This window comes from Crinia signifera, chromosome 9 (genome assembly GCF_055691185.1).
Source record: "Crinia signifera chromosome 9, ASM5569118v1, whole genome shotgun sequence".
NCBI classification, from domain to species: Eukaryota; Metazoa; Chordata; class Amphibia; order Anura; family Myobatrachidae; genus Crinia; species Crinia signifera.
Genome location: NC_139225.1, coordinates 79,340,844 through 79,364,354, shown reverse-complemented (window position 1 = coordinate 79,364,354; position 23,511 = coordinate 79,340,844). Strand labels below are relative to the sequence as shown.

At 41.0% G+C, this 23,511-nt stretch overlaps 1 protein-coding gene across 3 annotated transcripts in view; it reads left to right on the top strand.

Annotated features, from left to right (window-relative positions):
• Positions 1-23,511, top strand: part of ARHGEF9 (Cdc42 guanine nucleotide exchange factor 9) — a 405,711-nt gene that overhangs the window by 260,605 nt on the left and 121,595 nt on the right. For all 3 annotated transcript variants that reach the window (XM_083159288.1, XM_083159287.1, XM_083159289.1), the window contains one exon: positions 11,801-11,980. In XM_083159288.1, the coding sequence (XP_083015414.1) occupies positions 11,801-11,980 (180 nt within the window). The remainder of the gene's footprint in view (positions 1-11,800; positions 11,981-23,511) is intronic.

Genomic DNA, 23,511 nt, shown 5'->3' with positions numbered 1-23,511 from the left:
GTTTGTTATGGTGATATAGGTCATCTGCTTAGTGATGCTGGCACTTACCGGTATATGACTGGGATAATTAGTTTGCTTTGGACATACCAGTCAAACAGCGTTTTATGCAGCTGTATTGGAAATAAATGCAGAATTGTAGTATTGCTGTAGCGTTTCCAAATATCTTGAAATGTTGGTGGATTCATTAACAGAAAATATATAAATAAATATTTTCAGTGTCATTCGGTTGAATAAGACATACTCATCGCTGAAGATGGCTCATTGAACAATGGTTAATGTGCACTGGTCCAAAAACAACGTGTGTTTCTAATGGATTTAGTACAGTTTTTAATTTTACAGCAGGGCTCAATATTTGGTTGTGAGGATGCCAGTCCTTTCATCAGTGTACTTTGCTGTCTTTATCATATTCCTGCTCATAATCATGTATACATAAATGGTTGTGCAGATTAGCAGGGAATCCTGATATTTTAGCCAGCTGTGTGCTCCATCCCCCCCCCCCCCCCCCCATGTTGTGTTATCATGTCAAATGCTTTATGTACTGTTGGCTCTGTGTAAATGAAATTATACGTCCTTCGAAAAATGACACATTTAGGTAGAGAAAATGTATTCATCTGAAACGACCAGCTGGCGCCTACAGGACAACACGGAAGAGCCACTTTCATAAACCAACACAGCATAAAAAAAAACGCTCTGCAAAATATATTAACATCCGGTCATCCAGCTGAATCCTTTGTTGTGTGTATTGCCGATGATGCCCCCGCTTGTAGAGGAGGCACATTTGTAGGGTATGTGCCTATGTAGGAATGCATGCTGGAGCAGAGATTTTGCCAATCATTGTCTTTCCCACAGTACAAGCCGCAGATTGAATTCCAGCATGCTCTAGTAAATGGTCTTGCGTGAGAATACAGAACAGTTATTGGCTCCGCTGCCTCGAGGCTGCCGGCACAAAATCAATCCATATGGCCATGTTTTCAGAGTGGTGATCATTTTGTTAAAACGTGTTGTGAAAGACAGTTAATTACAAGAGGTAAAATAAGACTCCTGCTGCATCATAGCAGGTTTTAGCTGTCACAGTTTTTATTCTGGGCACTTTTAGTGCTAAGTTAGTGTTAAACTAAAGGCTTGATACCTGTTATTGCTCATTCTACCCAAAATTGTTATTTCTCCTTCCGCAACATTACTTACATTGATCTCCATGTTTCCTTAAGTTGTTGCCATTGAGTTGCAGAGATATGGGGTGACATTTAATAGGATGAGAGATTCAGAAAGTGAGAGATTTGGTGACAAATTTCCAGTTTTTTTTAAAGCGGCAATCATTTACACTTCAAAATCAAACAAATTTAGCAGTGTAAATGATTGCCGCTTTAAAAAAAAACGGAATTTCTCATCCTATTAAATCTCACCCATGGATTCTAATGGGGGTTTTCACCTTCAAGTCATTTTTTGTCTGTTATGTGTCTTCCAGCAATTTTTGCGTGTCGCTTTATTGTTTTGGCTTCAGTCTACACTTAAATTTTTGATACTTATACCAGTATAGAAAAGGCCATTTACAAACTGTACAAGAGATAAGAATCAGTATTTGGGATTAACCTAATTTCCCACAAAATTACACACTGGCTCTATGTGCCACAAGGCACCACTAGACTTGCAGAATTCTGTTCCCAGCCCTGTAGACACTGCAAATATGAGCAAGAGCAGTCTGCATATTTCAATTCTCTATACTCCGAGGTGCAGTTGCAAGTTCTCCAGTCTTCTCGCACAAGCAGAGAGTGGGCACGCACCTTCACGATTGCTGGCCGGTCTATCGGTGCACAGCCGAGGCTGTTTCAGTAGACATCTAATATGCTTTGCAAATTTACCTGATTGTATATTTTTCATAATTCAGAAGTGCAGCTCAGGGTCACACAGCTGATGTGTGAATGATCTTAGAGCAATTTGATGGGCCTGTCAGAAGCTTTACCTGGTCCTCTTGTCACAGGCACAGCGGCTGTGACAGCCTCTCCCTCAGTTTACCGTTTTTGAGCTGCGTTCCTGCCACTTCATATTTATCCCTCATTGCACCAGAAAGACTCTCCGCTTCCGATCAGTGATTCCCAGTGACACCAGTGAATGAGTGGCCTGCAGTTTGACAGCATGGAAAATAGGCGCATTGTCACCTCACGGCGCAGGCATGGGCTTCCTCATTGCTCAGATACACCAAGGCTCAAAGCCAGGAACAAAAGGATGAGTATTAGAGAAACCTTGTGTTATTTTTAAACAATCTGTTCTACGGCAGAAAAATGGATCTTTTTACTCATTAACAGATCTATTATATGTACGATTGTCATAACATTCTGTCAGTTTAGCATCACATAAAGCTAGGCAGCCACTGGTTAAATTCATTTTCATTTCTTTAATCCTTGTAAGTTATGTATGTGTGTGTGATCCTGGCCGAATGTTTAAGGCCTAATTGCAGCGGCTCTTCTTCTTCTATAGCTAATGACATTTCCTCGACCCTGTTTGCAACATTTTCAAAACCATGGTTTGCTGTACCAAAGAGGTTAAAGCCTCCAACTTTTTTGGCCTGAATTTCTAAATATAGACCAGGGTAGGCAGAGGAGCGTAGGCGGCATCATACAATCAGTGACTCATACAGCAGCAGTTGCCTGAAAGTCTCCTACAGAGCTTACAATAATTCAGGAGCAAAGCACTGGCAAAGCTTAAATGATGTATTAGTGCTGGTTACGCATTTCATTGGATTGCAAGCAAAAAAAAATTCAGAGCCCCGACCCTCTGTGCAGCCTATAGATGTGCATTTATAATAATGTACAAAGCAAGCAAGTGGTCTCTTTGTAGCAGAGTTGCCCTGTGTGAGTCAGACTGTGATATACCATCATTGACTGATCATAGCAGGATTTCTTTATCACTGATAAAGCAGATGCTATTATCTCAAAATCACTACATCAGCTGCCTAAAATCTGCATAGCAGCTTTTCAAATCCAGTCCAGAAAGTGCTGTGCTCAGTGCCCTTTATCTAGTGAAACAAAGATAAAAGCAAGTCTGACAAGTGCACTGTACTTGTTGCTTCCTAGATTATGATGTCTTTCAAAAGGAAAGTGTAATGTGAGTTATGTTAATTAAATGGGGAATGTGAAGATGCTAACTTAAAAATGTTCATGAGATGGAAGTCAAAGGCAGATCCCGAGGATTTTATACAAATGCAGAACAATGCGCAGGCACAGCTAGAAAGCAGTCTCTTCTTTTGTTACCATACCATTTTTTTGTTGCTCTACGCATTAATCCATATACGTTTGCCTGTATGAGTTGCCCTTTTATTGAGGGAGCAAATGCTGCTCCTTATATTTGGAAGAGTTAGCCGGACTGGACATGATGTGATCTGGGTATCTGAAGCGGAGTGTGGGTTGTGACTTGAGTGACTGATTATGAAACCAATGAACATTTTGTTGTGCTAGATATACAGTACTGAGGAACGTCAAGGGGATGTACACTGAAACTTGAGTAAAGCGTGTTTTTTTTTTAAAAATCTCAGGTAGCAATCGTGTCTCTGAAGGTGCCCATACACTAGTGTGAGGGGAGAAGTGGCATGCAATTTCTCTTACTGCCCAGCAGTTTCCTGGGCGGCAGGACTGCATGCAATATACTGTATGCAGTCCTTTTGCATACAATGTATCGTATGCAATCCCAGCCAAGCCTGCTGGAGGCTTTGTTATCCGACATATCTATAGTGCAGCCCTTCTGATCTTCAGGCTCCGATCCGATGCTCACAAATCGGACCTGATGTCAAACACATGCGATTTTTACACTTTTTAACATATTTCTTGGCCCGCTCCGTCGGAGTCCGATGAAAAGGTCCAAAATAACCGTAGTGCACAAAGAATTTTCAGAAACAAACCTAAAAAAAGCAGAAATTGGCGTGCAATGGTGTATGTGCTGGCACTCAAGGCAATTGAGTATGTTTTAATTCATGGTGGTAGTGTCATGGTGGTTATTTTGGGATTACGTTAGTGTGTACTTGTAATAGTAAAAATATCTCTCGTACACAATGGAGAAGATAAGTAAAGGAGCAGTACAGTGCTATTAACAGTAATCATAATACCATAGTACATTGCATAGCCTTCTTAAATACAGTAAAATAGGAGAGCACGTAGCAAGTTATTACATTATTGTGGGAATGAGTGTGGTCAGAGTAGACTCAAGTGCACCAGCCTCCATGCAGCAGTCTTCATAATAATGAAATATACCCGTAGCTTAGCAAAGGGGAAGTTACATGACGTTTGTGTCAGTATGAATGGTGTAATGGTTAGCATTACTGCCTCACAGCTAGTGACATACCAGTAGTCCCAGCAGACCTCAGAGTGGCTTGGAGGCGGTTGGTTGCTTGTGGGCATTGGAGGTCTGTGGGGACTATTGCTATGCCACTGCCTAGACTTGAGGTCTGGTTGCCTGAAGTCCATTGCTCCTGCCTCCATTAAAAATGACCTTCCAAAATGTCTTCCCCTAAAAGGATACAGTTATTAAGCATGTAAGAGGAGGAGGCAAACAGTTTTAATAGGTCAAGGTCGACAGACCCACCACAACAGCGGTGGCCATAGTTTGGGGGCATCCCTTTACAACAAATAGGTACCATGAGGGGGATGGAGCTGGAAACTTTTTGGGCTGTGGGGGCACCTAGTTCATAGTTACAAAACTGCACACAGCACTGAAGTCATGGGTTAGATTCCCACCACAGCCCTAACTGTGTGGAGATTATATATTCCCCCTGTAGGTTTTCCAGTTTCCTTCATTTACTTTGTTACCATCAGTAGAATACATCCACATTTTGTTTTGCCAATGGCCAAAACAGATACCAGAAATGTGTGCACCAATTCTAATTTCACAATTGACGGGCTCCGTCATCAGTGCACAATGAGGTTGGGCATCCTTTCCAAGTACTGGTATATGTTTCAGCAGTATAGACAAATGCACTAGTTAAGAAAGAGGTGGTGGAAATGTAGTATATGCACAAACTCCCGAGTCAATATTCTCAGGATTTGACAGTTGAATTAGATCAAATTGATGGATGCTTATGTCAATGTTAAAGTATTTAAAGATGTATTATTTTAATTGGCAAAGCATGTGTAATGGGTGTTAATCATTTTCCATGTATGACTCTAGCTCACGCAAATGCCTGACTATAAATCAGGTCCTGATTGGTCTATCAATGTTAAAGTAGAAAATGAGAAATGTAGAACAGTTTTGTATACTGCATATTTTACATTTATAATGTATATATTTGTATAAGGAACAGTTACAGGCAACCCAGACTCACAAAACCAAAACTCATAAGGAGTGTGTGTGTATATATATATATATATATATATATATATATATATTACACCACTGGATTTCCACTCCATGAAATGAATCCGGAAACAGCACAGCACTGCAGTTACAATATGGTTTATTTAGCTTCGATGGCTCGTTTTGGGGCCGTAACCCCTTTCTCCAGAGGAAAAAAACAATACAAACAATAGCACAATAGTCTTACCTTAAAAAGCAGACCATTTGGCGCCATCCCCTCCCACCGGCAATCAGTGTGTCCTGGACACCACGGCTGCGAATAGGGCACACAGTGATGACGTAAGCGGTTCCCACTCGCGTCATCATCACCATGCATACGGGGCTCCACTGTAGTGTCTCTATAGCCGCGTTCCCTGATCCGAGGCTCCGGTGTCAACAGCATAGCTCCCACCTTTGTCATCTTAACCAGAATACCTCTGTAACAAGGACGGGCATAAGATAGACACTATCCGAGGGTCAGGGCAGCTACCAAAGGAAAAATAACATACATATATAGTCATACATTACATACCAATACATCAAACATATACCTTACACCAATGCACTATATACAATATACAAATTGTGAAAACGGAAGTATCAATTCTATGAGGTACTGTCACTCATCAGTACCAAACACTCATAGTACAAAAACATTTATTAATACTGATTAATTAGAAAGATATTAAATCAGGGGGCCATATGTCAATACACTAATCAATTACATGAACATACTCCACACAATCCTTTTGTTAAGACCTTGTGGTGTTACAGTATTTAATCTATGAATCCACATAGCTTCCAACCTCAAAAGTTTTTTGTGTCTATCACCACCTCGATTTGAGGGAGGTATGTGGTCAATGTTCTGATACTGTAATGATGCCAATGTGTGACCTTTATCCCTAAAATGCACAGCCCCCGGATAGTGTCTATCTTATGCCTTATGCCCGTCCTTGTTACAGAGATATTCTGGTTAAGATGACATAGGTAGGAGCTATGTTGTCGACACCGGAGCCTTGGATCGGGGAACGCGGCTATAGAGACACTACAGTGGAGCCCCGTACGCCGGTCTGCAGGATCGGGTAACCATGGTGATGATGACGCGGGTGGGAACTGCTTACGGGTGGGAACCGCTTACGTCATCACTGTGTGCCCTATCCGCAGCTGTGGTGTCCGGGACACACTGATTGCCGGTGGGAGTGGATGGAGCCAAATGGTCTGCTTTTTAAGGTAAGACTATTGTGCTATTGTTTGTATTGTTTTTTTTCCTCTTGAGAAAGGGGTTACGGCCCCGAAACGAGCCGTTGAGGCTAAATAAACCATATTGTAACTACAGTGCTGTGCTGTTTCAGATTCATTGGAGTGGAAACCCTGTGGTGTACAGATGGAGCTCAGCCCATCTTTGCACGGGCTCGCGCCCCCTGGCAACGGAGCCTGCCTCTGGTCCCGCCACCTCCTCCGCCGGTACCCCTCGCTGCCCCGAGCACCCCCCTAACCCTGCCCATCTCCCTGAAGCGGAGACGGGCAGGGACACGCAGCATCCCCGCTGAGAGACTGGGACGTGCGTGCGTGTGAGACGCACGCGTGTACCAAATCAGTGTAGCCCCTGTCCGCTGGTGCTTGCCAGTGGGGAGGGTCTGGTGAGCCCCGGCCAAGGATGGCAGGGGCTACATCTGTATGTATGTGAGCAAAGGCATGCAGGCTTCTGTTGATTTATCTTGGGAAGTGCCGGTCCTACACCCTCCTATATATATATATATATATATATATATATATATATATATATATATATATATACTGTGTAGTGACCGGCACTCCCAAATAGCAGGCTCGATGTATGCTGGCCTGGTGCCTTCCAGCGTGGACCCTCCGGTCCTATTATACGGGGTGGAGATCAGGCGGCACTCACGGACTCAATTTATTGTGCAAAGTGTTGTTTTATTTATCCAACATGTTTCGGGCGTGCTGCCCGTCTTCAGCCCAATAAAGAACTGCTTTTTACGTTCAAGGTCTTCGGTATTATTTTGAAGCATACGAATACTCCGTCTGAATGAATGAAAGTGACCGCAGGATCACACATATTTGAGACTATTAGTCTGTGGCTAGGTGGTACTACTTGAGCGCACTCTGGACACCCCCCATTTGTGTATCCTATCTTTTGTCTCTCACTAACAGGAGAGTCGCTCCAGAGGTGCAGCTGGTCGAAAGACCGATTTTAGCGCAATTTCCTGGACCATATTGTTTTTTATATATATATATATATATATATATATATATATATATATATACACACACACATACATATATTATTCAGCCAATCAGGATTTCTCCTCAGAGAGGGGTTTATTTCAAGAACCAGAATTGGTTGAGTGTTCAGGTTCTCAGACTCGGTCCTAGGACCCAATACAGTGCAGTAATTAGCTACATTAATGTGCCAATAAGTAATGACTACACCTCTGCACCTGCTGAGTCACCTGGAAAACATTTGCCGTGAGGCCCGAGTTTGAGAACCTTTGGTATAGGGACCGACTGCAAATGTTGGGTACCTGCATCTGATCAGTCTGAGAAATGGGTGTTGCATTGCGTGTGGAGCCACATTGTCCATTCAAGCCACAATGGACAATGTTGTATTTTTACATATGTTCCATTTAAAGGTGAGGACAATAAATGAATGTGAAGTGAGGTGAGAGGAGAGAATAAGGTGTCAGCTATATGCAGACTTGCTCTTGTAGAGTGCCGGAGCTGATTTGTCTCCTCTGCACAACACACTTGGCTAGTGTTGCAGACTGTCTCCACAATGGTCTGGCAGTATAAGTGCTGTTATCTCCAGCCTCCAGGCTCGTCCACGGGAAGGTGTTCATTACATATTCCTTGTTCCTTTCAATGTCCTATTCTCTGCATGTCCTGGGCCATCAGTTAATGCCTCTTTTTATTATGAAGCATGACAAAGTCCAGACAGAGCAGGCCAGAATTACTTACAATGTTATTTAGTGTTACACAAACATTTGACAATATAATTATATTCTTTGCGGCTGAAATGTTTCTTGGACTGTTAAAGTAATAAGGAATGGAAATGTCTGGATGTGAATAAAGTGAAATTACTTCTGATAATAAAATGGAACGCACCTTCAGAATGTAAGCCTTGTGCCCTCAGCAATTTTTTGGTTGTACATATATTAAATTTATATATTTATGGAGTAAGGGTCTAAATTAGAGGATGGTTAACATACGAATACGATAGCATGGGCCTGACAAGGTGCAAGAACCGTTCCGCGCTTGTACAGCAAGGGATCGGCACTGCTCTACAAAGTGGCGGCAGATGCAGCCTCGGGTCTCGCAAATGCATGGAGGAGGCCTCTATCTCCTACGGACACCTCCTGATGCATTCAGCCAGCCACTTCCTTACACCTGTGCAATTCCATACACACATGAATACTTACCTACTTATGAAAACGAATTTCAGGGAGATTATAGTTGGTAATAGAATTTTAAAAAGCGCCTATTGAGGGGGGGTGTCATGCTCTGTTGAAAGGGCGTGTCTATTTCCATATATAAAGAGATTGTGAATGTGGCACCTAGAAGTGTGGGTGTGTACTGCTACATCTGGGAGGAATCTTTTTAAATGACTTATATCCAAATGTAGATGATACCTAAAGCAGTAAGTAAGAGCTACTATACTCGCTAAAGTGCTGGGAAATGATGCTGATGATTCAATGTAAATGTATCTCTCTCATTCCTTTTTTCCCCAAAAATGTAACAGTGTAATGTGGTCTAGTTGAAATGAAGGAGATTGCTAGACTAATGAGGGAGAGAGGCCAATTGCTGCTATTTCAGGGAGTCTCCTGCAGAATGCAGGAGGGTAGGCAACTGTGGCAATAAGGCCCTAAGCGTGTTGGTATTAACTAAGATTCATTTGACCACAATGCATCTATGGTGACTTACAGTATTAATGTAATTTCAAGAGACTTCTGCTGGTCAGGTGATTCCATACACGTCACATGATGTACACTCTATGTAGAAATGCAAGCATTTATGAACCAGATACTCTTTTTTTAACATTAGTTTTTATTAGTTTTATACAAAAATGAACAAAATAATAAGGTACAGAAAGATAAAAAAAAATAGGGGAAGCTCAAATAAAGGAAGGACCCACATTGAGATATTCAGACATATATAAATAAATCACATTACTATAGACGTTAATCAGAAGGCACTCAAAAACAATAAGTGGCGTAGAGAGACTAAACTATAGAGTGAGATCAAAAGCCAATTCCGTAATAGTCAAATATGAACTATGTTCTAGAGGTCCAGTACTCAGTCCAACTAAGCCATTTGATTAATGGGTTGGAGCTCGAGGAAGAGTAATGCACTCCAGCGGTTTCACAGTGGTATTAAACAGCTTGTTCTATTTGAGGGATAGTTGGGATTCGGGTGGAATGCCAATACTGCGCAATCAGAGTTTTTAATGTGAGCAAAATATGTCCCATAACATATCTGTCATTACTAGAAAGACTTCCGTTAGATAAATTGAAAATTTCCAATTTTGGAAACTGTTGAAATAAGTACAAACACCACAGTCCAGAAACTAGAAACATATGGGCATTTCCAGAATATGTGGAATAGGGAGCCCACAGATCCACAGCCTCGCCAACAAAGATTAGATAAAGCTGGGTTGAATTTATGCAGTAATACCGGAATCATATATAGACGGTGGAGTAATTTATAATATTGTTCAGTATGGGAGATACATTTAGACACTTTGAAACAAATTTAAAAGATTTGCTGACACTATTCTTTGCTAATAGATTCGGCCAAATCCTGATCCCGTTTCCTCCTGGAGAGGGTCATGTTGGGAGGTATGCTATGTTTACACATACTTGCCGACCTGACCCTCTCCATGAGGGAGAAAATGCTCTGTCCCTGGACTTCCCTGATAATGTATGATTGCCATCACCTTTGGTGAAACTACTATCTTCTCAATTACCTAGCTCACCACAGGTGATGGCAATCAGACATTACCAGGGAGGTCCAGGCACAGAGCATTTTCTCCCTCATGGAGAGGTTCAGGTAGGAAAGTATGTGTTTACATATACTTATGTGTGACCCTTCCAAAGTATATACTGTATATTCATCAGTTATGTATCTATCTTTGGGACAAATCCACATAAATTACACTTATTTGCAGTGCTTGGTCTCTCACAGGAACAGTGAAGCTAGTGTATTTAATCTGGAGTCAAGTAGTAAAGCTCTTGGGACTTGAACCGGATTCAAGCTGCATGCTCCACTGGCCCGTCCTTGTATTACAGATTAAGGGAGGCTGTGGAGGGCTGTGACATTATCAAGTGCTGCCTTCTGTCCCAGAGATAGTTAGCTCTGCTCGGCTGCACTGCCTTGTCTTCTCCTTTCCTGCTGTGTTGCAGAATGAAGAGCTGGAGAGCTGACACCAAACTGCTCTGTGCAGGGAATGCAAACAGATAAACAGAGAGAGAACTTCTATCTGCAGAATGCCCATCTCCTTCATTTACTAGCCATAACAATACTATGAAGGATCTACAGCAGTGGTAGCCAACTACGGTCCTCGAGAGCTACCAACAGTTTACATTTTCCAGACAACCTAGCTGCTGCACAGGTGCACTCATTACTAGCTGAAACATTTTCAAAGATCCACAGGTGGAGCTAATTACTTAACTTGGGATTCTGTGAGGAGATCTGGAAAACATTAACTGTTGGTAGCTGTCGAGGACTGGAGTTGGCTACCCCAGGTCTACAGTATATGGGGAGGGAATGATTAGTGATCCCAGGTCACTACAGCACATTTATGCAACCCAAACAGGCCATTTATCCTTGGCGTAGCTTACATCATGTTTGATCTCATGGAAGCTATTCAATTTATTCGTAGAAATTACAACTCTTTGTTAAATAAATAAAGAAAATCGATTTTTATGTTTGTTTTGTTGTTGTTGCAAAACCATAGTTATATAAATAGTAACATTTGCATCTTTATTGTGTTCCATGTAAATAAATTGTATTTTATGACTCCAATTAGTCAACTAACAACTGTGTATAAAGACTTATTTATATGTACAGTAGGTGCAAAATGCTCTCCTATAGCTATAACTATGATTGTATTTAATAATAATTTTGTCTACAATAACATATATAAATATCCCATCTTGTTTTCCATACACAGTGGTGCATTTCTGCTACATTAGGCCACTGCATGGGTCCATATTGTTTATGTAAGCCTGAGGTAGTGTTTTACCATTACAGGTATGTTCTGATTGGGATCCTGGAGGTGTATATTAAGTTGGACCGGGCATTGCTGCTGCATAAACTATTCTTCTGTCTTACTGTATGTCCTGTATTGTGTATTCTGTAATACGTCGCCATTGTTCTGTTATATAAGCTGATCACCTTGTATAACCATAGCTGCTCAAGTGACTGAACATAAGTAACCCTAGATATCGCACATCTTTTTCAGCTGATCAGCGGTGGATCTATTGTAAGTGCTGAGGCAGCATGGGATCACGTCACCATGGCCAACCGGGAGTTGGCGTTTAAAGCCGGAGACGTCATCAAGGTCCTGGATGCTTCCAACAAGGACTGGTGGTGGGGTCAGATCGATGACGAGGAAGGATGGTTTCCTGCCAGCTTTGTGAGGGTGAGTAATACCATAACCTGTTATTGCACCAATTTTGTTGAACATGTAGGGAAAACTTGTACAGGTATATAAATTTGCATTACATTTATCAGCCCCTCCAGATATTAAAGTTATTATCACCCTTTAATAGCCTCAAACTGATCAGCTGCCTTTATTCATTGTTCACATATTGTTCACATATACACTATATTATATATAGTTTCAAACTCTATAAAGTGTGTACTGTACCTGCACAGGTTCTGTGCTCCTATATTGTACAGTACCACCGCCTTAGTACACTTGCCAGAACTGGGAACAAGGAGAATGCCCTTGTAAAACAGGTAAGGAATTAAAACATATAAAATGCACTTTTATGCAGAAAACATCTATGTCAGTATAGACAATGATGATGATTATTTCAATGAGTGTGTGGTGGTGGCAGTGTTATAGAGAACGGTATATAGACAGCGATGAATGTAGATACAAAAGCCTGACATAAATACGACTAGTAGTACTGTATAGCTTAGTGTTCCTTCTAGACATTTTTGCAGGCAGGTGCAGCGCTGCACGGGGCAGCGCAAGGGGGGAGGACCGGGCCTGCCGACTTCACACTTGTAGGCGGTCCCGTGCCGCCGACGTCATAAAAAGGGGCATGCTCGGGCCGCAACGTCATGAAAAGGGGTGGGCCTGGGCGGCAACATAATGAAAAGGGGCCCGGCCCAGCCGGAGTTTACGTGATGCCGGGGAAGCTCCGGGCATCGCCGTCTAAGATGGCGCTGGGCTTCCCTGTGCACACAGTCGGGGCAGGCACCAGGCTGTTTTAGCAGCGCCCCGCTAAAACAGCCTAGCGAGAACACTATAGCTGAGAAACTCATTGTAATTTATCTTATTTATACATGGCTTCTCCCATCCGGAGAAGCCAGAGTTAGTGCTAGGGTTTTTCAGCACCCACCTGCAAACTGTAAATTTTTGCCCTACCTCCCATAGTTTATATAGGGACAGTGGTCTCACAAGGAAACGACATGGATACACAATAGTAACCCTAATTCAAATTGCACCACAAAGTAACACAATCTTCTTTACATTACCCCGCGTATAGTTACCTGTTTCATATTACAGTACACCACATATTAGTGCCCTGTATGTTAGGACACACATTAGTGCCCCTAATGACACTCAGAAGTGCCTGTTATTCATGTATATAGTACTTAGTAGTACCTCTAATACATGTTATGCCACACAGTAGTGTCCCTTATACACAATGCCCACAGTAGTGCCCCTTATACATAATGGCCACAGTAGTCCCCTTTATAGACAAAATGCCCACAGTAGCAGTGCCCTTTATACGCATAATGCCCACAGTAGTGCCCCTTATGAACATCTCTGCCTCTATCACTCCAGCAGCTAACCGCCCCTGTCTCTCCAGCATGCCCAGGGTCCCTCCAGCAGCTTTCCCACCTTCTCTATGTCCCTACAGTCCCCTCTCAACCTTCAGCATGCACAGAGCTTGCTCCTATTAGTCGCCCTTCTTCACTTCAGCAGTGGTCATGTCACTCACTAGATCGCTTGCAAAATGCCCCTACAGATGGAGCGGGTCTCTTCTTTGCAGGGGATGGCGGCAGATTCGCCAGCCGCCATCCCCGCCAGCCGCCAGAGGGGACGCACGCGCACGAGATGCATGTGCGTCCCCTTACAACGGGGCTCCCCCCGGGTCCTCGCCGCCTCGCCGACGGTCGCCCCGGGTCCCCGCCGCCTTGCCGCACCCCCCCCCCCTATCCATCTCCCTGAAGCGGAGATGGACAGGGTTCCCGTCCCCCCCGCCGACAGGAAACTGGGACGCACGTGCCTGTGAGACGCATGCGCGTCCCAGTCGCCATCCAGTGCAAGGGATCTGGAGAGCTCCATGTGTAGGGGCCATAGCAATGCGTGGCTTTGTGCGATTATATTGTCTGGCTATTAATATCCAGCATGCTGGATATTAATTGTTTTGGGCCAGTGGTCTCACCTGAGAACACTGACCCTAACATATCGCTCCGCACACCTTGCTGTGTGTTGAGCTATCTTGCTGAGTGATCTAGCATCGCTCAGAACACTCAGCAAATCTCTACGTGTGTAGGCCCCTTATCACTGAGTACCTTATATACCATAGTTGCCTACCTTTTAGATTTCCTCTCCGGCAGAGACCTTAAAAGACATGGTGGGTGATGCAGGGGGGAGGCTGATGTCATGAAGCCACTGACGGACGCACAGTAACACTGAGTACCTTATATACACATCCCCCTCTGTGTAATAAATTATTGCACTGGCATCTGTGACGGACCCACAGTAACACTGACTACCTTATATACACATCACCCTCTGTGTAATAAATTATTGCACAGACATCTCTGACGGACCCAGAGTAACACTGAGTACCTTATATACACATCACCCTCTGTGTAATAAATTATTGCACAGACCTCTCTGACGGACCCACAGTAACACTGACTACCTTATATACACATCACCCTCTGTGTAATAAATTATTGCACAGACATCTCTGACGGACCCACAGTAACACTGAGTACCTTATATACACATCACCCTCTGTGTAATAAATTATTGCACAGACATCTCTGACGGACCCACAGTAACACTGAGTACCTTATATACACATCACCCTCTGTGTAATAAATTATTGCACAGACATCTCTGACATACCTACGTGCTGAGGGATTTCTCCTGCATGTTGGAGCAGTGCAGATGGTGCTGGAAGTTATACAGCAGCTCGCTCATATCTCTGTCTCTCCACTTTCTGTGGCAGCAGTGACCTGGTTAAGCTGCTATGTTGCCAAATCCCAAAAGAATAGGCTTCTATTTTTGGAAAACTCTAAGGATTTAACCAAGGATTTCCATATTTATTTTTGTTTCCCTGTCAAGATATCACGTCAGCAGCTTATGTTTCATAAGTAAGCGGTTACATCTCAGCGCTTTTAGAATTGTAAATTAGTAAGAGCCCAGAACATGAGCTGTACTCCCAAGTACACAGGCCCACCCATTAATCCAGCTGTAAAAGTCCAGTGTATATTATGGATTATTCACATTTTTAGTCAAAATACACTGTATTTATTATTTTAGCTAAAATGGGTTTCAGGCCATGTGGAACCACTATTAATGTATTTGTTGTTTGTAGTGCAGATATATACAGTACATATGTTTTCTCAAGCACAATGTATACAGAAATGTACAGTATATTCTTCCTATGTGTGTAGAAATTGAGCATAGCATGTATCATGATGTCAATGTACTCTGTGCAGCACTTTATATAATACAAATAGTAAAAAGAAGTTTATTGTCCCAACAATTTCTATTCTATAAAATGCCAGAGAAAGGCCTGATTCAGATCCTATTGCAGGGGTGGGCAATTAGCGGCACTCCGGCTGTTGAGGAACTACACATCCCAGCATGCTTTGCATCAGTTTAAGCATGGCCAAATAGCAAAACTAAGGCAAGATGTGCTGGGATGTGTAGTTCATCAACAACTCGCGGGCCACCTATTGCCCACCCCTGCATTGCAGGGCTGCGTATTCGAACGACTGTGCATGCACACGGTACACTGTGTGTATGCGCAGGGTCCCCCTGCGAACAAAGCCAAGCCATCGCTGGCCATTTGCAAAAATTATTGACAGGCGGCATCCTTTTGTGGGCGGCACGTCAGTATTTTCTGGGAGTGCTGAAGATTTGCAGCCCTGCTATCAGGTCTGAATCAGATCAAAATGACATCCAATCAATTTCTACCTTACATTTTACAGACTGTATATAATTTTTGTGGGTTAGTGTGGCGCTCTGTCTTAATTATTAATCAATATGCAGTGAATATACATATATATGGGTACATATGGCTGTATACAGTAGAAATTGGTAATAGACTTCAGTATGTTTGCAATTGTCATTTACTTTAAAAAAGGACAATTAAAATGTACACAATTGGCCACAAAAAGTGTCAATTGGTCATAAGCATAAGTTGGATAGTCTGTATGCTTAGTGCTTAGTGCGCATCAAAGGTTGGTGATTCTTCCCTAGGATTGCATAAACTTTTAATTGAATCCTTGTTTAAAGTAAATTACAATTGCAAACATACTGAGTATTACCAATTTCTACTGTATACAGCCATATGCACCCATATATATGTATATTCACTGCATATTAATTAATAATTAAGACAGAGCGCGGCACTAACCCACAAAAATTATATACGTTCAAAAAGATTGGATCCCAGTCAGATCCATAAGTGTTCGCAGCTAGTCATAACATCAATCTCAGTGCGCAGATACAACAAGAAATTCTCTACATTTTACAGACTGTGTTTGAAAAATGATGATTAGGAGATGATTGTTTGGTACTTTATCTCTCTCCTAAGTGACAGATTGCTAAAATGTATTCGCTATGCAAGGGAGAGATATCACATCATTGCTAAGTAATAATAATTAAGTGCGAGTGCCTTTATTTACATTACAATGTTGCTCCACTTGTTTTTTTCTTGTTATTGTGGGACACACAATATACAATATGAATAATTTATTAATTGAAATACCAGCTAGAGAACAGTTGCCTGTCCTTGGAAACCAAGCTCGGCTAAATAATTTGGTGAACCACTACCCATAACCTAATTTACCGTAGGTGCCGATAATCATTTACAGTATGTTAAAGCGTATATGGCCTGTAACCTCCAAACCACATATAAAGCCTCATTTGGGGGTCCTACATCATAAAGCCAGTACATTTATGTGCTGATACATTTCCTCAATACGACACCTGTCTGGGTTTTAGATTTTGCTTTCTTTGTGCATAAATGGTTAAAGATGTGCTTAATAAAACTATACACTGCAATGAAAGTAGGAGATTCAGGCATCCTTTTCATAATGTTGTTCCCACTTCTCATATCTTGATATATTATGTTCTAAAAATAACCAGCATTTTCTAACTCCCCAAAGCAGGGTTCAATTCCCCCGTGGGGGGATTTAAATCTTGTGATATCTAGCACTCACTGTGAAAAGACAGCTGGCTCTTTGCTGGTACATAGACATAGTAATTAGCAAAAAAGAAAGAAAAAGTGCTCATTATTTATGAAACGATAACTGAGAATCCAATAAGAAAGGTTAATGCTTAGAGAACTATGCGATCTGCCTTATATTCCAAGCCACAGAGTGCACTGGTTCTCTTTGATACCAATGAGTGTTTCTGATCAAACTTTACAACAAAGAAAAAAATAAATGCAATATGTCTCACAGTACAGAATGTCTATATGTATCTACAACTTGAAAGAAATAGAAACGGCAGTGGTTCCCAAACTGTGCGACTAGGCTCCCTGGGGTGCCTCGGGACACTTGCAGGGGTGCCTCGGGTTGGTTGTCCAGGACCACTTCAAATTATTTATGATCAATTATTTCTGGACAAGACCAGTGCTGCTAATCATAAAATGTGTACAATCAGAATCAAATCCTGCCCTTTACCACATAACTGAACCTAAGAAACACATATAAACACAACCTACTTAATTTGATATATATTTTTTGGGGCCTAGGGGTGTCTTGGAAAAATTCTGATACTCTAGGGTGCCGTGATTAGAAAAAGATTGGGAACCCCTAATAAACGGGTTCACCCAAAGTGCTTTAACCTGCCACAACCTCCAACTGATTAGTGTTCTACCTGCTACCTATAATCTCCAGTTAAACTTGTTTCAATTTGATCATAACAATCAATGGTAATAATCATCACCTCAAAGACCTGCTATAATACTGGCAGAGCACCTTGCAAGGCAGTGGTTCCCAGCCTGTGTGCCGTGGCTCCCTGGGGTGCCTTCGGGACACTTGAAGGGGTGCCTCGGGTTGGTGGTCCAGTTATTTATGGTCAGTTATTTATGGACAAAACCAGTCCTGTGACTACCAATCATAAAATGTGTACAGACAGAACCCTTTACCATATAGCTGAACCTAAGGATGACATACAGTATTTACACAATTCACTTCATTTTATATTTTTTTCTAGAATTGTTTTTGTCCTAGTGGTGCAGTGAAAAAACTGTTGTACTCTAGGGTGCGTTGATTCAAAAAAGATTGGGAACCCCTGCATTAAGGATATGACTGTCATTGCAGCGTGGACTCTGCACATCTCACATGCAAGTGGGCATTAGATTCATGAAGTTCTGTGGGTTTTGCGCACCAAGCTCTGGTACCCTCCTCTCCAAGATTCAGTCCTTTTCAACTCCCATAAGTGCATGTTAATCTCCTGTTAATGATAATAGTAATACATAATAAATATTAGACTGATTGGGCTGCAACAGTCATGCATTTTGGTGGCAGCACCGTTGAGATACAGTATTACAGAACTTGTACCGAGGGGTGCCAAATGATACAGTACGGATGGTGTAATGGTTAGCATTACTGCCTCACAGCACTGAGGTCATGGGTTCAATTCCCACCATGGCTCTAACTGTGCGGAGTTCATATATTCTCCCCGTACTTGCGTGGGTTTACTCCGGTTTCCTCCCACAATCCAAAAATATACTGGTAGATTAATTGGCTCCCAACAAAATTAACCCTAGAATGTCTGTGTGCATGTACATGTGTTAGATTGTAAACTGGGGGCAGGAACTGATGTGAATGTTCAAGTATACTCTGTACAGCGCTGCGGAATTTGTGTGCGCTATATAAGAAACTGTTAATAAATAATAAATAAATAATACAGTGCTGGATTGGGACCATTAGAGCATGGCATTAACAGACAGAAAAGTGAAGAAATAATTACAGCTATTCTCGTAATAGTGTTTTTTTTAATTAAACTGGAACTACAGTATTGACCCAAAATTTGATGGGCTAGATATAATATTTATTGTTATATATATATATATATATATATATATATATATATATATATATATATATATATATATATATATTTTTTTTTTTTTACCCAATAGTGGCGTGGCGCCTGAAACAGTATTTAAATACAAATTTGCAGAAATCCGATGAAGTAATAAAGGAGATCTTTTCCAATAGTTTGTTTGTTTATTTTCTTCACAGGATAATCAGTAAAAACGCTTGTAGACAATCCCGACGCGTTTCGTCTCACAGAGACTTCATCAGGGGAAATACAATAATCTTGTGGTCGTGATATTTATGAAATCTATAGGATACTCTCTCCGCTTACACAAATATTTTCCAGAATAGATTAATAGTATAAAGTATAATGTCCTTAAGACCTATATTAGAAATATGAATTTATATCCGCTGGAAGGTCTGATTATAGCCAATTAGTGTGGCCCAAAATGAGGTCTTAAAATTCCTGTCTGTCTCCTTTAAATTGGAGTGGGTGAATTTGCCTATAGAGCAGCAGGTATTTGAATTCCTGTTAGCCTCCTTTAGAACATAATTAAAAAGATTTTTTCCTAAAATCATGGATGATGAATCTTCATCCAAAATAAAATAGATATATCTCCTATGAGACTCCTGTGTGCTTCAGAGAGGCTAGCATTCTGCTAGCCTCTCTGAGGGGCAGATTTATTAAGCTTGGAGAAGAGATAAACTGGAGATAAAGCGGAGAAAAGGTAAAAGGAGATAAAGCACCAGCCAATCAACTCCCAACTGTCTTTTTCAAACACAGCTGATTGGCTGGTGCTTTATCTCCTTTTACCTTTTATCTGCTTTATCTCCAGTTTATCTCTTCTCCAAGCTTAATAAATCTGCCCCTAAAGCACACAGGAGTCTCATAGGAGATATATCTATTTTATTTTGGATGAAGATTCATCATCCATGATTTTAGGAAAAAATCTTTTTAATTATGTTCTAAAGGAGGCTAACAGGAATTCAAATACCTGCTGCTCTATAGGCAAATTCACCCACTCCAATTTAAAGGAGACAGACAGGAATTTTAAGACCTCATTTTGGGCCACACTAATTGGCTATAATCAGACCTTCCAGCGGATATAAATTCATATTTCTAATATAGGTCTTAAGGACATTATACTTTATACTATTAATCTATTCTGGAAAATATTTGTGTAAGCGGAGAGAGTATCCTATAGATTTCATAAATATCACGACCACAAGATTATTGTATTTCCCCTGATGAAGTCTCTGTGAGACGAAACGTGTCGGGATTGTCTACAAGCGTTTTTACTGATTATCCTGTGAAGAAAATAAACAAACAAACTATTGGAAAAGATCTCCTTTATTACTTCATCGGATTTCTGCAAATTTGTATTTAAATACTGTTTCAGGCGCCACGCCACTATTGGGTAAAAACATTGGGCTTTGTTCGTTCCCTATCCCTCAGGGAACTTAGTGGTGAGGCTGCCTTATTTGTACAAATTAAAAAAATATATCATTCTGCAAAACATTTATTTGTGAAATAGGCTCTAGCGCGAGGTGGAATATTGGGGATACATATATATATATATATATATATATATATATATATATATATATATATATATATATATATGAGCGAGGTGGAATATTGGGGATACATATATATATATATATATATATATATATATTTATATATTGTAAATACCTTATTTTAAAATATTACTGCTTTGATTTAAAATACATAAAAGAAACCCCTTCCTTCCCTTCTAATAGGTCACATTGTTTTTCTAGTTCCATTCATGATCCAGGCATTCTCAGTAGCTCTTAATATATATTTCACCAATGTAGCTGAGTACTGTATTTCCCTGGCAATAACAAAATGCTAAATTGTGTTAGTAATTTATCAGCTTGCTATAAAATGACACATTTGGCCAGAGTAGCCATTATGATGATAGATATGATGATGAAAGAAACAATATCCCCTGCCTCCTATTTAAGGAGAGAGATGCAGCAAATAATCACTGTTCTTTCTTGCTGTGTCTCTATTTTCATAGTGAAGAGTGTTGCCATAGGCTGCTCTTGACTGTCGTGGCGGAAAGCTATGTTTCCCTGCTAGCTAGCATCATCTTGAGCTGGCATCACCCAATACCCTCAAGTGGTGGACTGGAATCCTGTACCCCTTTTACCATTGGTTCATTGGATTTATTTTCAAATATAAGGTCTAAGGGGGACATTTATTAAGATGGGAGTTCTATTTCAGATGGATTGTTGCTTTGGGCAACCAATCAGATACTACCTATTATATTCTAGAAGGTGTTAAATAAATAATAAATAGATTCTGATTGGTTGGCCATAGCAACACTTTATGTTTCCTAAGAAGTCCACCTAAGAAGTCTATTTTTGAAGTCCTCAGCCATGCATGGTTTAGTCAATGTTCATTGTACTATTTAACAAATGGAGATGTAGAGATAACAAACTAATGTCAAGGCCGTGTAGTAGAAGTAGAAGATTGCAGTTTTGATAACTACTTAGACTGAGACTGCAAATGATAAAGTTCTGGCAAGCTTTTTTCTGAACATGTCCCATATAGCCGTCCTAGGCCATCCTTTGCTGTGTTTTATAGGCCACAGTTTGCCAGAGAAGGATCTTCAAAGCCCTCTCTGGGTTCAAGGAACAAAAAGTAAAGTGAAAACATAGGGACAGGCTATTACCGGAGTCACTGTCATGGCAAGAGGTGTTTGTTGTATTGGTGTGTAAAATCATTTGATATTGTTACATATTGTTGCAATTTGTAGTGATAAGGTATTGCACAATACAAGGCAAAAAGGCAAACAAAACCCAAATCATCCCCCATACAGTATTTCAGTTCTGGCATTCATTTGATTCAAAGCAAAATAAAAAAAGAAACATTTAACGGAATACTTCATATGTGAAAATTTCACTTTTTAATTTCAGTTGCTTAATAAAAATGTCATTAGTTAGAATAGATTTACAGCGCCATCAAATTTATAAACTACTTATCTTTATTTCACCAAATTTAAATCCACATTATCTTAAAATCTTAAAAATAAAGAACAGATTTCTTTTTTTTTCCAAAATATTTTTATTGAGCCTTGTAAAACAAAGAAATAATACAACACATCCGACAACGGATGATGACATTCAAGTAACATTAGCGGGGATCAAGAACCATTTTCAACATTTTCCATAACAAATTCACTATATAAGTGGGGGGGGGGGGGGGGAAGGAACAATCTCCCAGTATATCGAAGATAATACAGATGTATACAATTCTATCGAAGATTCTCGAAGAATAGGTATGAGAGGATCTCTCTAACCATTTAACTTGGCTATATTATTGAGTCAGTATAGTGATCAAAATTAGTAAAGTAAAATAAAATAACAACAAGGTAAAAATAAAGACAAAGAAACAGCCTGGTCCTACCCTAACATGGTAGATGACCAAATCCTAAATCAAAGTAAAGTCCCGGACCCCCGAAGAACAGATTTCTTACATGGCATTTTAGAAATGATTGCTTGACTCTACAAGAAAAGGATTACAGCTGCATCCTCATACTGTGGTTTTAGTTGTGCCAAAGTGCCTCTCTTACGGGGTGATTCTGGTTGGGCGCAAAAGCAAGCTCCTTCTTTCGACAAAACCATGTGCAATGCAGGTGGGGCAGATATAACATGTGCAGAGAGAGTTACATTTGGGTGGGGTGTGTTCAAACTGAAATATAAATTGCAGTGTAAAAATAAAGCCGCCAGTATTTACTATGCACAGAAACAAAATAACTCACCCAATTGTAACTCTCTCTGCACATGTTACATCAGCCCCACCTGCAGTGCAGCATGGTTTTGTCGATTTAAAGAAGGAGTTTACGTTTGTAAACCAACGAGAATCACCCCTTAGTGTGCCACTTCTTGGAGAAATCACTACATTCACAATATGTGGACCTTATTTACATTTAAAAAAAACCTGGAAGTGACAAATGCTCAATTACTAGGGATGAGCTGGTTCAGATTAGGGGAATGCGGACACTCCCGGACACCCCCAATCTGAACCCGCTCGATGAGCATGCACAGGATTTCCTGCCCAGGCTTGGAGCGTGAGTCTCTCCATCGGATCTCGCAAGATCCCGACCCTATATATATATATATATATATATATATATATATATATATATATATATATATTTATATATGTTGACAGGAGCGCCATTTCCTCCCTCCAGCTTAGGAGAGGGGTGAGGAACGGTGTGCGCTGTGCTGCTGTGGTTTGGTGTGGCTTGTGTCCTGCTGAGTCCAGGCCAGTAATACTGCTGCTGTTAATGTCCAGTCCAGTGATACTGCTGCCATTAATCCAGCCCAGTGATTCTGCTGTGTATATACAGAGAGACTGCCTTTAAAGTCCAATAGTACTGCTGCAGTTCCAGTCCAGTGATAGGGCTGAGTCCAGTCCAGTGATAATGTTGCCGTTAATGTCCAGTCCAGTCCAGTAATACTGCTGCATACATCCAGTCCAGTGAACCTGTTGTATATAAATCCACTCCAGAGATACCGCCTTTGAAGTCCAGTGATACTGTTGCCGGTTATCCAGTGCTGTGATCCTTCTGTGTATATTATATAAGTCCACTCCAGAGATTGCCTTTCAGTTCAGTGATAGTGCTGTATCCAGTCTAGTGATACTGCTGCAGTTCCAGT